Genomic DNA, 15,851 nt, shown 5'->3' with positions numbered 1-15,851 from the left:
TTACCATTACATTACCAAATTAATTTTGGTTAAAAATCTTAAAAAGCAAGGATACAAAATAAATGAATGGTTTGGAAAAAAGGGAATTCAGACTTTTATTTGAAGTTCATCTGGCCAAATAGGCTAAAACTTTACACAGCTTGTCAATGACTAACTTGGCCCAGAGACCTGATATTCAGTATGTAGCATGCTGGGATGAAGAGCTACTCATTTGGTTTAAATGAATGACCTTAACCTTCAATCATGGTTACAGGCGTCAAATACCAATAAACAAACAATTTTAAATGATTTTGTTTGAATAACAGACTTATTGTTATGACAGATTGCATGCTGGGGTGAAGGGCTGCTAAGTTTTTTCAAATGAATGATATTGATTTTGACCTTCATTCAAGGTCACAGAAACTAAATTTAGATAGGCTAAAATAATTATGTATCAACTTTGTAATATTTCGTAGAAGCCTAGAGACTTAATATTGGGCCTGGAGCAAGAGACTTAATATTGGGCCTGGAGCATACTGGGATTGATGGCAACAAAGTTTGTTCTAATGAAACACCTTGACCTTCATTTTAATTCACAGTGGTTGAACATATTTCAATTTTAAAGGAATTTCTTCTCAATAACTTGAAGGCCTTATATTTAGCATGTTGCATGCTTGAAGGAATGGTTATCAAGTTTATTAGGTCATCTGACCGAAGGTCAGGATGACCTATTGTCATCGTGTTTCGTCCGTCGTCGTGCGCCGTCCGCCGTCCGCCGTGCGTCGTGCGTAAGACTATTTATACAAAAGCCTACTCCTCCTTCATCCTTTGATGGATTTCATCCATATTTGGTTTGAAGCATCATTAGGGAAGGACAATCATATTTTATATAAATGAGCCTGGTCCGACCCCTAGGGGCTGAGGGGTGGGGCACCAAAAGGGCAAATTTTCTTATTTTAAGCTTTAAAATCCTACTCCTCCTTCATCCTTGGATGGATTTCATCCATATTTGGTGTGAAACTTCATTGGGGAAGGACAATCATATTTTATATAAATGAGCCTGGTCCGACCCCTAGGGGCTGAGGGGTGGGGCCCCTAAAGGGCAAATTTTCTTAATTTAAGCTTTAAAATCCTACTCATCTTTCATACTTGAATGGATTTCATCCATATTTGGTGTGAAACATCATTGGGGAAGGACAATCATATTTTATATAAATGAGCCTGGTCCGACCCCTAGGGGCTGAGGGGTGGGGCCCCAAAAGGGCAAATTTTCTTATTTTAAGCTTTAAAATCCTACTCCTCCTTCATCCTTTGATTGATTTCATCCATATTTGGTGTGAAACATCATTTGGGAAGGACAATCATATATTATATAAATGAGCCTGGTCCGATCCCTAGGGGCTGAGGGGTGGGGCCCCAAAAGGGCAAATTTTCTTAATTTAAGCTTTAAAATCCTACTCATCTTTCATCCTTGAATGGATTTCATCCATATTTGGTGTGAAACATCATTGGGGAAGGACAATCATATTTTATATAAATGAGCCTGGTCCGACCCATTGGGCTGAGGGGTGGGGCCCCAAAAGGGCAAATTTTCTTAATTTAAGCTTTAAAATCCTACTCATCTTTCATCCTTGAATGGATTTCATCCATATTTGGTGTGAAACATCATTTGGGAAGGACAATCATATTTTATATAAATGAGCCTGGTCCGACCCCTAGGGGCTGAGGGGTGGGGCCCCAAAAGGGCAAATTTTCTTATTTTAAGCTTTAAAATCCTACTCCTCCTTCATCCTTGGATTGATTTCATCCATATTTGGTGTGAAACATCATTTGGGAAGGACAATCATATATTATATAAATGAGCCTGGTCCGATCCCTAGGGGCTGAGGGGTGGGGCCCAAAAAGGGCAAATTTTCTTATTTTAAGCTTTAAAATCCTACTCCTCTTTCATCCTTGGATGGATTTCATCCATATTTGGTATGAAACATCATTGGGGAAGGACAATCATATTTTATATAAATGAGCCTGGTCCGACCCCTAGGGGCTGAGTAGTGGGGCCCCAAAAGGGCAAATTTTCTTATTTTAAGCTTTTAAATCCTACTCCTCCTTCATCCTTGTATTGATTTCATCCATATTTAGTGTGAAACATCATTTGGGAAGGACAATCATATTTTATATAAATGAGCCTGGTCCGACCCCTAGGGGCTGAGGGGTGGGGCCCCAAAAGGGCAAATTTTCTTATTTTAAGCTTTAAAATCCTACTTCTCCTTCATCCTTGGATTGATTTCATCCATATTTGGTATGAAAAATTATTGGGGAAGGACAATCATATTTCATATAAATGAGCCTGGTCCGACCCCTAGGGGCTGAGGGGTGGGGCCCCAAAAGGGCAAATTTTCTTATTTTAAGCTTTAAAATCTTGCTCCTCCTTCATCCTTGGATGGATTTCATCCATATTTGGTATGAAACATTATTGGGGAAGGACAATCATATTTTATATAAATGAGCCTGGTCCGACCCCTAGGGGCTGAGGGATGGGGCCCCAGAAGGGCAAATTTTCTTATTTTAAGCTTTAAAATCTTGCTCCTCCTTCATCCTTGGATGGATTTCATCCATATTTGGTGTGAAACATCATTTGGAAAGGACAATCATATTTTATATGAACGAGTTAGGTCTGACCCCTGGGGACAGAGGGGTGGGGCTCAGAAGGGGGAACTTCAATGAAATTTATCTTTCAAATCCTACTCCTCCTTAAGTCTTGAGTGGCTTTTTTCCATATTTGGTGTAAAACATCATTAGGGAAGGACAATCATATTTTATATAAAGATTTTGGTTATCCAAGATGGCCACTGGCCCACTTTATGTTTTCAGGTTTCGGTCTCTGATCTCAACGAAAATTGATCTATAGGGGTTTCAAGGGATGGCAAAAAGCATGCAAACATGGGGGTCCAAAATGGGAGCTTTGCTGAAACTTGGCTTTAAAATCTTACTCCACCTTAATCCTTGAATGGGTTACAACTATAAATGGATGAAGGGCTACCAAGTTTGTTCAACAAATGACCTTTACCTATTTCAGAAACTTAAATATTCAACAAAGGAGTTCCTTGTATTGCTTATATTGATTAATTATTAACCACTACTTTATACTCTGACTTTGTTGTTTTGTGCCATGTGTCAGATGACCGTTAAGGCCCATGGGCCTCTTGTTCAAATACATTACCTTGACCTTTATTCAAGGGGTCAGAGAGGCTTTAACCAAAATTCCAAGAGGCATATATATGGCATATAGTAATTTGTGAAGGATTACTAAGTTTGCTCAAATGAATGACTTGGAACATTTTAAGATCGAAGGGGACAAGTATACTATATATTCTTTAAGCAGTTCATTCTCAATAACCAGAGACTATGCCAAGAGACCTAAAATTAGGCATTGGGCATGGGATGTAGGGCTACCAATCAAGTTTGTTCAGATAATTGTCACATTTTTCAAATATGCTAAAAGTTTCAACACTAGATTATTTCTGCAAACAACAGTCCTACAGATCAGATAATCATGTCAATGTTAAGGACAAACAAATTTAAAAAAAATGATGAACTGTTTTTTAGCTCACCTGGCTCGAAGGGCCGGTGAGCTTATGTCATGGCACGGCGTCCGGACCGTCTGTCCATCCGTCCGTCCGTTTGTCTGTCAACATTTCCTTGAAATCGCTACTAGTCATAGAGTTCCGCTTGGAATGTAACCAAATTTGGCCAGAAACATCTTTAGGGGAAGGGGAATAGAGTTTGTATTAATTTTGACTCTGACCCCCCGGGGACAGGAGGGGCGGGGCACAATAGGGAAAATAGAGGTAAATCCTTTAAATCGCTACTAGTCATAGAGTTCTGTTAGGAATATAACCAAAGGATCCTTTAGCCAGAAACATCCTTGGGGGAAGGGGAACAGTTTGTATAAATTTTGGCTCTGACCCCCTAGGGGCAGGAGGGGTGGGGCCCAAAAGGAGAAATAGAGATAAATCCTTTAAATTGCTACTTGTCATAGAGTTCTGCATGGAATGTAACCAAATTTGCAGGAGGGGCGGGGCCCAACAGGGAATTAGAGGTAAATCTTTAAATTCCTTCAGAATTGAAACAATGATCCTGTATTCAGAACATTACTTGGCATTTCAAACCAGGTGAGCGATACAGGCCCTCTGGGCCTCTTGTTATGCTTGGTCAAATAGTTAGCTGGTTAAATGTGATGAAAGCTGCCACTGAATTCTTTTCAGAGAGACATGAGACACAGAGACAGGATACAAGATGTGTAGAATTTCCAATGTGTGATTACCTGGTATATATTTACTGCCAACTAATTTGGTCCAGATTTACTTACTGTACACTTGTAAAGTGACAAACAGCAATGGTCTGGTTAGGCATAAACAGGTGGATACACTAGACCCTAGATAACCAAAACACTTGTGTTCCTAGCCTTATCTGCTGGATTGTGATTTTCCGGACCGCTGAACTCGAACTCCGTTAATAATGATATCCGTTTCCTAACATTTCCGTCTGGGAGTTGAGTTTTCCGGACTATCGGCGTCCAGACTTTCACTGGTCCACTGTATTTTGAAATGTTTAAATTTAGGTGACTATTCCTCTTGCTTATTTTATCTATACATCATTTGGTATCAAAAGTTATGTAGAAGACAGTTATAGTATTTTGAGAAAGGCACTGAAGTGATTTATTGGACATACTTTTATATATTTTCAGGAAGGAACAACACCACTTATACTAGCTGCAGCCAATAACCATTTAGATTGTGTAAAGGAATTATTAAAACAAGGTGGCGATCCAGCAGCCAGGAGATTGGTGAGTTATCTCCCTTTAATTGACTCATTTGTATTGATTTGTTTGTAGGTGCTTGAAAGTCACATCTCTTTGATTGGTCCATTCTACTAGCAGATATTTATGTAAAAACTGAAAAATATTAGGTTTTATAAAAGTCGCAATGACAAAAAGGGCAAAGGACTTTAATCATTTGTTTGCAATGGTACAAATGTATTTTGATGTTTACTAAGTATCTTTGGTATCTATTTCAGACTGGAACTTGTGCGTTGTTTTTTGCTGCCCAGGGTGGATTTCTGGATATTGTTAAAGTTTTGTTAGATAGTGGAGCACCAGTGGACATAGCCAGTTATGTGAGTATATAGTGTGATTTCATCATAAGCTATGATATCCTGACCTCAAACCTTATATTTATTTCCTCTAAAACTGAAGTACCTTGGTAGATAAGTCTCTGAAGGGAGGTCTGGTACCTTTTAACAATAAACAATTCTTGACAGTATTCATGTAATCTCAATTTAAATAGTATTTCCTTGAAAATTCAGTAAAAAGCTTACATTCGACAACTGCTTGACAGAATCGTCTTCAAATAAAAATCATAAATGCATAGAAGTTTTTTTCCTAATTAATGATTTCCAGGTACAATGTATTTATTAATAATTGCTTTCTGAATATGTTGGGATAAACTAATTTAAGCCTTGATGCTATGGTTAAAATTAGTTTGAATTGATATATTTCATCCTAAATGAACACTTTGGGTATTGAACAAAGTGATGTTTACATGCAGTACATTGTTTTTATTAGCTCACCTGGCCCGATGTCATGGCGCGGCGTCCGTCGTCCGTCCGTCAACATTTCCTTTAAATCGCTACTAGTCATAGAGTTCTGCATGGATTGTAACCAAATTTGGCCACAAACATCCTTTGGGGAATGGGAATAGAACTTGTATAAATTTTGGCTCTGACCCCCCGGGGGCAGGAGGCGTGGGGCCCAATAGGGGAAATAGAGGTAAATCCTATAAATCGCAACTTGTCCTAGAGTTTTGCATGGATTGTAACCAAATTTGGCCACAAACATCCTTGGGGAAGGGGAACAGAACATGTATAAATTTTGGCTCTGACCCCCCGGGGGCAGGAGGGGTGGGGCCCAATAGGGGAAATAGAGGTAAATCCTATAAATCGCTTCTTGTCCTAGAGTTCTGCATGGATTGTAACCAAATTTGGCCACAAACATCCTTGGGGGAAGGGGAACAGAACTTGTATAAAACATTGAAATTCCTTCAGAAAAGAAACAATGAACCTGTATTCACATCAGTAGTTGGCATTACAAACCAGGTGAGCGATACAGGCCCTCTGGGCCTCTTGTTTGAATGATTTGTTAATATGATGAATGGGATGACCTTGTTTTTATCATGATGTTTATGCAGTACAGTGTATGTCGCAATAATAATGTATTTTATATCCATGTTGACAGGATGGAGGTACGGCCCTGTTTGTGTCGTGTCAGTGTAACCACCTCGACGTTGTGGATGAATTGTTAGCGCGAGGAGCCGACATCCACTGTCAGATGGTAGATGGAGCTACGCCGTTGTTTATCACAGCACAGAATGGACATCTAAAACTTCTCAAATATCTCATCAGCAAGGGCGCGGATGTCAACGTGAAACGACAGGTCTGAATCTCTCAATCTCTTGTATGGCTAATGATTCCTTAAGCTTGTAACATCAAATTACAGGTCTGATTCTCTCAAACTCTTGTATGGCTAATGATTTATTGATACCATCATCAAACCACAGGTCTGAATCATTGAAACGTTATCATTGATGTTATTTTGATATGACATAGTAATTGCCAATAGATTTGGAAAACCTTTTCATAAAAAAAAGTCTGGAATTACTGATACTGAATGGAAGAGCATTTAACAGTTTAAGTGTTGTAGGAAATGATAATAGTTTTGTTCAGGTGAGATATATTATATAGCTATCAGTATTTGTGTTCAATCTGGTTCTGTTTGTAGGAATAATTATGTAACATTCCTCAGGCAACTATCAAAGAGACTAACGTAATTAATAGAATGGACTATAATGGGTGACCAGTTAAAGTCATTATGACAGGAAGTTTCACTTAGCCTGCTTATTACATAAGTTATAGAATTAGGAAGTTAGAGTAAAAGTTCTCATCATTGTGGTGAACACTGTAATTATAGTCAGTAAAATGTTTGAAAGTTCTCATCATTGTGGTGAACACTGTAATTATAGTCAGTAAAATGTTTGAAAGTTCTCATCATTGTGGTGAACACTGTAATTATAGTCAGTAAAATGTTTGAAAGTTCTCATCATTGTGGTGTACACTGTTATTATAGTCAGTAAAATGTTTGAAAGTTCTCATCATTGTGGTGTACACTGTTATTATAGTCAGTAAAATGTTTGAAAGTTCTCGTCATTGTGGTGAACACTGTAATTATAGTCAGTAAAATGTTTGAAAGTTCTCGTCATTGTGGTGTACACTGTTATTATAGTCAGTAAAATGTTTGAAAGTTCTCATCATTGTGGTGTATACTGTTATTATAGTCAGTAAAATGTTTGAAAGTTCTCATCATTGTGGTGAACACTGTAATTATAGTCAGTAAAATGTTTGAAAGTTCTCATCATTGTGGTGTACACTGTAATTATAGTCAGTAAAATGTTTGAAAGTTCTCATCATTGTGGTGAACACTGTAATTATAGTCAGTAAAATGTTTGAAAGTTCTCGTCATTTTGGTGTACACTGTTATTATAGTCAGTAAAATGTTTGAAAGTTCTCGTCATTGTGGTGTACACTGTTATTATAGTCAGTAAAATGTTTGAAAGTTCTCATCATTGTGGTGTACACTGTTATTATAGTCAGTAAAATGTTTGAAAGTTCTCATCATTGTGGTGAACACTGTAATTATAGTCAGTAAAATGTTTGAAAGTTCTCATCATTGTGGTGTACACTGTTATTATAGTCAGTAAAATGTTTGAAAGTTCTCATCATTGTGGTGAACACTGTAATTATAGTCAGTAAAATGTTTGAAAGTTCTCATCATTGTGGTGTACACTGTTATTATAGTCAGTAAAATGTTTGAAAGTTCTCATCATTGTGGTGAACACTGTAATTATAGTCAGTAAAATGTTTGAAAGTTCTCATCATTGTGGTGTACACTGTTATTATAGTCAGTAAAATGTTTGAAAGTTCTCATCATTGTGGTGTACACTGTTATTATAGTCAGTAAAATGTTTGAAAGTTCTCATCATTGTGGTGAACACTGTAATTATAGTCAGTAAAATGTTTGAAAGTTCTCATCATTGTGGTGTACACTGTTATTATAGTCAGTAAAATGTTTGAAAGTTCTCATCATTGTGGTGAACACTGTAATTATAGTCAGTAAAATGTTTGAAAGTTCTCATCATTGTGGTGTACACTGTTATTATAGTCAGTAAAATGTTTGAAAGTTCTCATCATTGTGGTGTACACTGTTATTATAGTCAGTAAAATGTTTGAAAGTTCTCATCATTGTGGTGAACACTGTAATTATAGTCAGTAAAATGTTTGAAAGTTCTCATCATTGTGGTGTACACTGTTATTATAGTCAGTAAAATGTTTGAAAGTTCTCATCATTGTGGTGTACACTGTTATTATAGTCAGTAAAATGTTTGAAAGTTCTCATCATTGTGGTGAACACTGTAATTATAGTCAGTAAAATGTTTGAAAGTTCTCGTCATTGTGGTGTACACTGTTATTATAGTCAGTAAAATGTTTGAAAGTTCTCATCATTGTGGTGTACACTGTTATTATAGTCAGTAAAATGTTTGAAAGTTCTCATCATTGTGGTGAACACTGTAATTATAGTCAGTAAAATGTTTGAAAGTTCTCATCATTGTGGTGAACACTGTAATTATAGTCAGTAAAATGTTTGAAAGTTCTCATCATTGTGGTGTACACTGTTGTTATAGTCAGTAAAATGTTTGAAAGTTCTCATCATTGTGGGGTAATTATAGTTTGTAAAGTGTTTGTGACTTTGATTTTGATTGACAGGACCAGGCCACGCCCCTTTGGATTGCTTCACAGATGGGCCACGTGCCAGTGGTGAGGGAACTCCTATTGGCCAATGCAGATGTGGATGCTGTTAGAGAGGTAATACAAGGGAGATTACTCTTGTTGTAATTGCTAAACTCTTCTGAAATTCTCAATTAAAAAAAGAAATTTGCATGTTGTATATTTGCAACGAGGCATACATTTTTTTCACAAGGATGAAAATTACAAAAATCACAAAAATATTAAAAGGACAGTTATCAATTGGTTCCCAAACTTGTGAAAAAATTGCAAATAATATTATAACTTTTGGATGTCATTTATTAATCTAGGAGAATTGTAGCTAGGCATGTTAGTTGTTCAATTGATAAATATGTACTCATTACCTTTCAGGATGGAGCTACGCCTCTGTTTAAAGCTTGCCATAAAGGTCACCTAGAGGTCGCTGAACAGCTCCTACGATACAAACCTGCACTAGGACTTTTACAGGTAAATTAGATAACAGATCAGTGTCGTGTGGTATTAAACGAGGGATCATAGATTTTATTGATTGACTGTTTAGTGATTAAGAAACTTGAGTGATTCTGTAGTATAGCATAGAAGAAGCATTAAAGGCAAATAATATGCTTATTGGCCAATGCAGATGTGTAGGCTATTGAAGAGGTATTACAAGGGAGATTACTCTGTTATTAGATTTTGCCTCCGATTTCTTAGAAAATTTTATGTGGAGAAAAATGGCTTCCTCTGGAGTAAATTGCATTTGATTATTATTAGCTCACCTGGCCCAAAGTGCCGGTGAGCTTATGTCATGGCGCGGCGTCCGGCGTCCGTCGTCCGTCCGTCCCGTCGTCCGTCCGTCAACATTTCCTTTAAATCGCTACTAGTCATAGAGTTCTGCATGGATTGTAACCAAATTTGGCCACAAACATCCTTTGGGGAAGGGGAACAGAACTTGTATAAATTTTGGCTCTGACCCCCCGGGGGCAGGAGGGGCGGAGCCAAATAGGGAAAATAAAGGTAAATCCTATAAAACGCTACTTGTCCTAGAGTTCTGCATGGATTGTAATCAAATTTGGCCAGAAACATCCTTGGCGGAAGGGGAACAGAACTTGTATAAATTTTGGCTCTGACCCCACGGGGGCAGGAGGGGTGGGGCCCAATAGGGGAAATAGAGGTAAATCCTATTAATCGCTACTTGTCCTATAGTTCTGCATGGATTGTAACCAAATTTGGCCAGAAACATCCTTGGTGGAAGGGGAACAGAACTTGTATAAATTTTGGCTCTGACCCCCTGGGGGCAGGAGAGGCGGGGCCCAATAGGGGAAATAGAGGTAAATCCTATAAATCGCTACTTGTCCTAGAGTTCTGCATGGATTGTAACCAAATTTGGCCAGAAACATCCTTGGCGGAAGGGGAACAGAACTTGTATAAATTTTGGCTCTGACCCCACGGGGGCAGGAGGGGCGGGGCCCAATAGGGGAAATAGAGGTAAATCCTATTAATCGCTACTTGTCCTAGAGTTCTGCATGGATTGTAACCAAATTTGGCCAGAAACATCCTTGGTGGAAGGGGAACAGAACTTGTATAAATTTTGGCTCTGACCCCACGGGGGCAGGAGGGGCGGGGCCCAATAGGGGAAATAGAGGTAAATCCTATAAATCGCTACTTGTCCTAGAGTTCTGCATGGATTGTAACCAAATTTGGCCAGAAACATCCTTGGGGGAAGGGGAACAGAATTTGTATAAATTTTGGCTCTGACCCCCCGGGGGCAGGAGGGGCGGAGCCAAATAGGGAAAATAAAGGTAAATCCTATAAAACGCTACTTGTCCTAGAGTTCTGCATGGATTGTAATCAAATTTGGCCAGAAACATCCTTGGGGGAAGGGGAACAGAACTTGTATAAATTTTGGCTCTGACCCCACGGGGGCAGGAGGGGTGGGGCCCAATAGGGGAAATAGAGGTAAATCCTATAAATCGCTACTTGTCCTAGAGTTCTGCATGGATTGTAACCAAATTTGGCCACAAACATCCTTGGTGGAAGGGGAACAGAACTTGTATAAATTTTGGCTCTGACCCCCTGGGGGCAGGAGAGGCGGGGCCCAATAGGGGAAATAGAGGTAAATCCTATAAATCGCTACTTGTCCTAGAGTTCTGCATGGATTGTAACCAAATTTGGCCACAAACATCCTTGGGGGAAGGGGAACAGAACTTGTATAAATTTTGGCTCTGACCCCACGGGGGCAGGAGGGGCGGGGCCCAATAGGGGAAATAGAGGTAAATCCTATAAATCGCTACTTGTCCTAGAGTTCTGCATGGATTGTAACCAAATTTGGCCAGAAACATCCTTGGCGGAAAGGGAACAGAACTTGTATAAATTTTGGCTCTGACCCTACGGGGGCAGGAGGGGCGGGGCCCAATAGGGGAAATAGAGGTAAATCCTATAAATCGCTACTTGTCCTAGAGTTCTGCATGGATTGTAATCAAATTTGGCCAGAAACATCCTTGGGGGAAGGGGAACAGAACTTGTATAAATTTTGGCTCTGACCCCACAGGGGCAGGAGGGGCGGGGCCCAATAGGGGAAATAGAGGTAAATCCTATAAATCGCTACTTGTCCTAGAGTTCTGCATGGATTGTAACCAAATTTGGCCAGAAACATCCTTGGCAGAAAGGGAACAGAACTTGTATAAATTTTGGCTCTGACCCTACGGGGGAAGGAGGGGCGGGGCCCAATAGGGGAAATAGAGGTAAATCCTATAAATCGCTACTTGTCCTAGAGTTCTGCATGGATTGTAATCAAATTTGGCCAGAAACATCCTAGGGGGAAGAGGAACAGAACTTGTATAAATTTTGGCTCTGACCCCACGGGGGCAGGAGGGGTGGGGCCCAATAGGGGAAATAGAGGTAAATCCTATTAATCGCTACTTGTCCTATAGTTCTGCATGGATTGTAACCAAATTTGGCCAGAAACATCCTTGGTGGAAGGGGAACAGAACTTGTATAAATTTTGGCTCTGACCCCATGGGGGCAGGAGGGGCGGGGCCCAATAGGGGAAATAGAGGTAAATCCTATAAATCGCTACTTGTCCTAGAGTTCTGCATGGATTGTAACCAAATTTGGCCAGAAACATCCTTGGGGGAAGGGGAACAGAACTTGTATAAATTTTGGCTCTGACCCCCTGGGGGCAGGAGGGGCGGGGCCAAATAGGGGAAATAGAGGTAAATACTATTAATCGCTACTTGTCCTAGAGTTCTGCATGGATTGTAACCAAATTTGGCCCAGAAACATCCTTGGGGTTAACAGAATTTGTATAAATTTTGGCTTTGACCCCTTGGAGCAGAAAGAGTGGGGCCCAATAGGGGAATTAGAGGTAAATATTCAAATTCCTTCAGAAAAGAAACAATGAACCTGTATTCAGAACATTCCTAGGCATTACAAACCAGGTTAGCGATACAGGCCCTCTGGGCCTCTTGTATTACTGTAATCTGAAAACAGGACTTCTCTAGCAGATTCAGTTTCTGAAGAAAGTTAATTCCAATGTACTCTAGACTTTAGTATCATATATCAAAATTTTGGGACAGGGCACTAGCTCAGGTGAATACTGTAAGTATGCTGTTTCATTGAGTTTTGACTATCCTGATATTTATTTTTACTACAGAATGGGGAGACCCCTCTACATGCTGCTGCCTTGTTCGGTCATATGAAGGTTATCAAACTTCTTCTCTCATATGGTGTAGATACGCTAATCAAAAATAAGGTAAGCATGGTTTAAAAAAATATTCTAATGTATTTAATAATTAGCAATAACTACTAACTACATTATATGGATTTTTGCATTTTATCAATCTTGTATCCTTAAATATTCAGACCATCACCACAAGGTAGCATATACCCTTAACATATACAGTGTAACTTCCCGAAACCGAACCTTCTCAAAACCGATCACCTCTAGAAACCGATCAAGGATGTCTTGTACGGAATGAATTCCTCTTTATCAATAGTAAATAAAACTTCCCAAAACCGATCCCTCCCAATTTCCAAATACCGGACCGATTGTGAGATTTGAATAGTCAAATGTAACTAAAATACACTTCTGGAAACCGGCCTTTCCTGAGCTACACCGATTGCTTGCATTGAGGTCTGATCAACCTACCGCGAAATACACACGTACCTGTGTCCATAGTTGTCCTGCGGCATGTATACAGGTGTGAAGGCTATATGTATATTAACGGTAATTATACCAGAGATGGTGGTGTAATTATTCAATCATATCTATTGTTTCAATATTTAATGAAGGTCTACCATGTGCACGCTGTTTGTTTACTGTAGGAAAACAAGCAGAGCTAGTAAAGAGAAAGTTTCGTATTCAATTTTGAGAGCCTCACATCAGTTATTTATTTAGTTGTCGGATAACGTAAATTCTCTGTATGAAGCAGCCAAAGTCATGTATTGTTTTAGAAAATGACCATGTCATATAATGACAGGTGTAGAAGTTTGAGGAAGTTCCACTGTATATCCTTAAATATTCAGACCATCACCACAAGGTAACATAACCCCCTCAATAAGTATTAAGACCATCACCACAAGGTCGCATACACCCTTGATAAATATTCAGACCATCACCACAAGGTAGCACACACTCTTTACTTAATTTTGTTTTTGTTCCAGGAAGGTAAAAGTGCTGTGGAGCTGGCTCGGGAAGCTGGATATGACTACATTGCCAAGTTTATAGAGAGCTATGTGAGAAGCAGTACTCCAAACGGCTCCACGTCTTGATGTAGACGACCCGAGTCAACCTACGCATCTGTGATCTGAGTGTTGTTAGACCAGTTTTTTTACCTGCTTTAGACACACATTTACAGTAACTGCTTTAAATCGGTCCAGCCTTGACACAGGGTTATTTGGGGGAAATACAAAAAGCTTACAAGTCCTGAGTTTCCTCAAATCTCAGTTCAATATTACCAGTATTTAACATTTTTGAACAAGGTTAGGGTGTTCAAGTATAAGTATAATTCTTTAAACTGATGTTTTTCCGAAATTTTTTGTCATTTTCTTGTTTTACATGAGTGTACTGTGTTTGGATAAGAATGTTACATAATTCACTCTTTAGATTTATAGACTTGAGCTAAAATAAGTTTAACATACAACAATGTATGAAGCTGTAACTTTATCTAAATTCAGTTCTTTGACTTGTTCACCCCTGAACTTTCATAATGGACTGGTCTAGTCTTTGATTTAGGAGAGTCTAAATGTGTCTTCTGGGGTGAATCAGTTAAACCGATATTTATAATAGCTGATTAGATGAAGTTTTACGAAATAAAAAAGAAAGCCCTGTGTCATGTAGTAATACCGATACAAGGTATAATGTTGTCAACAAATAATAGCCGTACAAGTACATTTACACTAAATATGATTGTCTCCAAGCAGTTGTGTGTTTGTATGGTTGTCCCATGTGTCTCATTCTGAAAACAGATAAAAAAACATTTCTTAATGAGATATTTGTAACTGCAAAGTCTGTTTGCTTTCTTTAAGGATTGTTTGTTGAACAGTCAAACCATTGTTTGATTTTAACTTGCGCATTAAGTTTGATTCAAAGAATACTCATTTTGCACCGATATTGATTCCTAATGACTAATTTGTACTGCTGATAAGGTTGAGTAACTTTCAATTATTATTTTATTTCTTTTAATCATGACTTCAAAAGTCTGTGCAGTCAATGTATTAAAACTACCACATTTTTAAAAAGCATCAATTCATTATGATTCATCCGTCATTTTATAAATACTACTGCACAATTAATTATTTTTACAAAATCTTTAAAATTCAGACTGTAATTATTTTACATGTTAGGATTTTGCACTACAAAACCTTTGTCTTAAATTTCAGTTTATTCCAGCATAAATAGATTTTTTTATTAAGATATATTTCTTGATGAGAAATGTTTGAAATACTTTGTATAAACTGATGATTTAATAATTATGATTACGATTAATTACTAATAGATATTTCTACATCACTGCCGACCAGTTGTTGATCAATGCCACTCAGCTTTATCTTGTATATGGCAAATCCTCAAATGTCTGTTTCCCCCTCAGGTGGGAATTGTCCTATCTATGTCATTGTACTGAAATGTCCGAGGATATCCTTCCATACTGTACACATGTACATCCATGCTGGCTGGTTTGCATCCTTAAATAGTCATGGACACAGCAATTTAGGAGGCTACGAGAAGTCTATTTTGGCACATTTAAACATTTCCTTCACATATCCTGTAACTCTGAGTAAATAATTTGAACGCCTTGGAAGTTGTAAATACCTGTATTAATTATTGTAATGTATTTAAAGGACTGCCTTCCTGTATATATTCAGCTGTTCTACAAATTAGATTGTTATGTATTTATGGGACAGCTTCCTTCCATATAATAAGCTATTATATACTTAGCCAGAAACACACTGTGTAATGTTGCATGTGTCCACTGTGTTTTATCAGGCAGAAATTTTAAATAAACTACCCTTTTCCCCTTGAATAAGATGTGGAAAAAAAACCTGAAAAAATAGTGTGTAAATATATTCTACCAAAGAATATATGTAATTTTGAATAATTGATCAATTTTGAATATATGTAATTTTGAATAATTGATCAATTTTGTCAGATTAAAAATTTCATAAATTTCTCATTTAAAATTAATTTAGGCAATTTATTCAAGAGTTCATGGAAAGCAATTGAAAGAATAATATATCCATTCCTACAGAAAATAAAGCACATTAGACAGTGCCTGTGATTTATTCATTACTTGCATGTTACAGAGTTATCTGCCCTTCTGTGTAGATATTGATTGTGACGTCATATTTTTGTTCACAAGGTAATGGCGTCACAATCACTGCATATATGTACAAGGGAGATAACTCCGTAGCATGCAAAGACGGAATAAAGGTGTATGAAATAAGGTGTTCACATTTTTCCAACTTATACAGCACTATGGTTTAAAAGAAAGTGTAGAATT

The 15,851-nt window shown here is 38.1% G+C and overlaps 1 protein-coding gene across 2 annotated transcripts in view; it reads left to right on the top strand.

Annotated features, from left to right (window-relative positions):
• The window catches only part of LOC138324711 (ankyrin repeat domain-containing protein 29-like), a 33,087-nt gene extending 17,631 nt beyond the window's left edge, over positions 1–15,456 (top strand). For both annotated transcript variants that reach the window (XM_069269810.1, XM_069269809.1), the window contains 7 exons: positions 4,727–4,825; positions 5,056–5,154; positions 6,272–6,469; positions 8,854–8,952; positions 9,244–9,339; positions 12,506–12,604; positions 13,516–15,456. In XM_069269810.1, the coding sequence (XP_069125911.1) occupies positions 4,727–4,825; positions 5,056–5,154; positions 6,272–6,469; positions 8,854–8,952; positions 9,244–9,339; positions 12,506–12,604; positions 13,516–13,623 (798 nt within the window). In that variant the 3' untranslated portion in view covers positions 13,624–15,456. The remainder of the gene's footprint in view (positions 1–4,726; positions 4,826–5,055; positions 5,155–6,271; positions 6,470–8,853; positions 8,953–9,243; positions 9,340–12,505; positions 12,605–13,515) is intronic.
• Positions 15,457–15,851: the final 395 nt, after the last annotated feature.

The sequence above is a fragment of the Argopecten irradians genome, chromosome 6 (assembly GCF_041381155.1).
Source record: "Argopecten irradians isolate NY chromosome 6, Ai_NY, whole genome shotgun sequence".
Taxonomy (NCBI): Eukaryota; Metazoa; Mollusca; class Bivalvia; order Pectinida; family Pectinidae; genus Argopecten; species Argopecten irradians.
The sequence above is the reverse complement of the archived record's forward strand: the minus strand, read 5'-3'. Positions and strand labels throughout refer to the sequence as shown.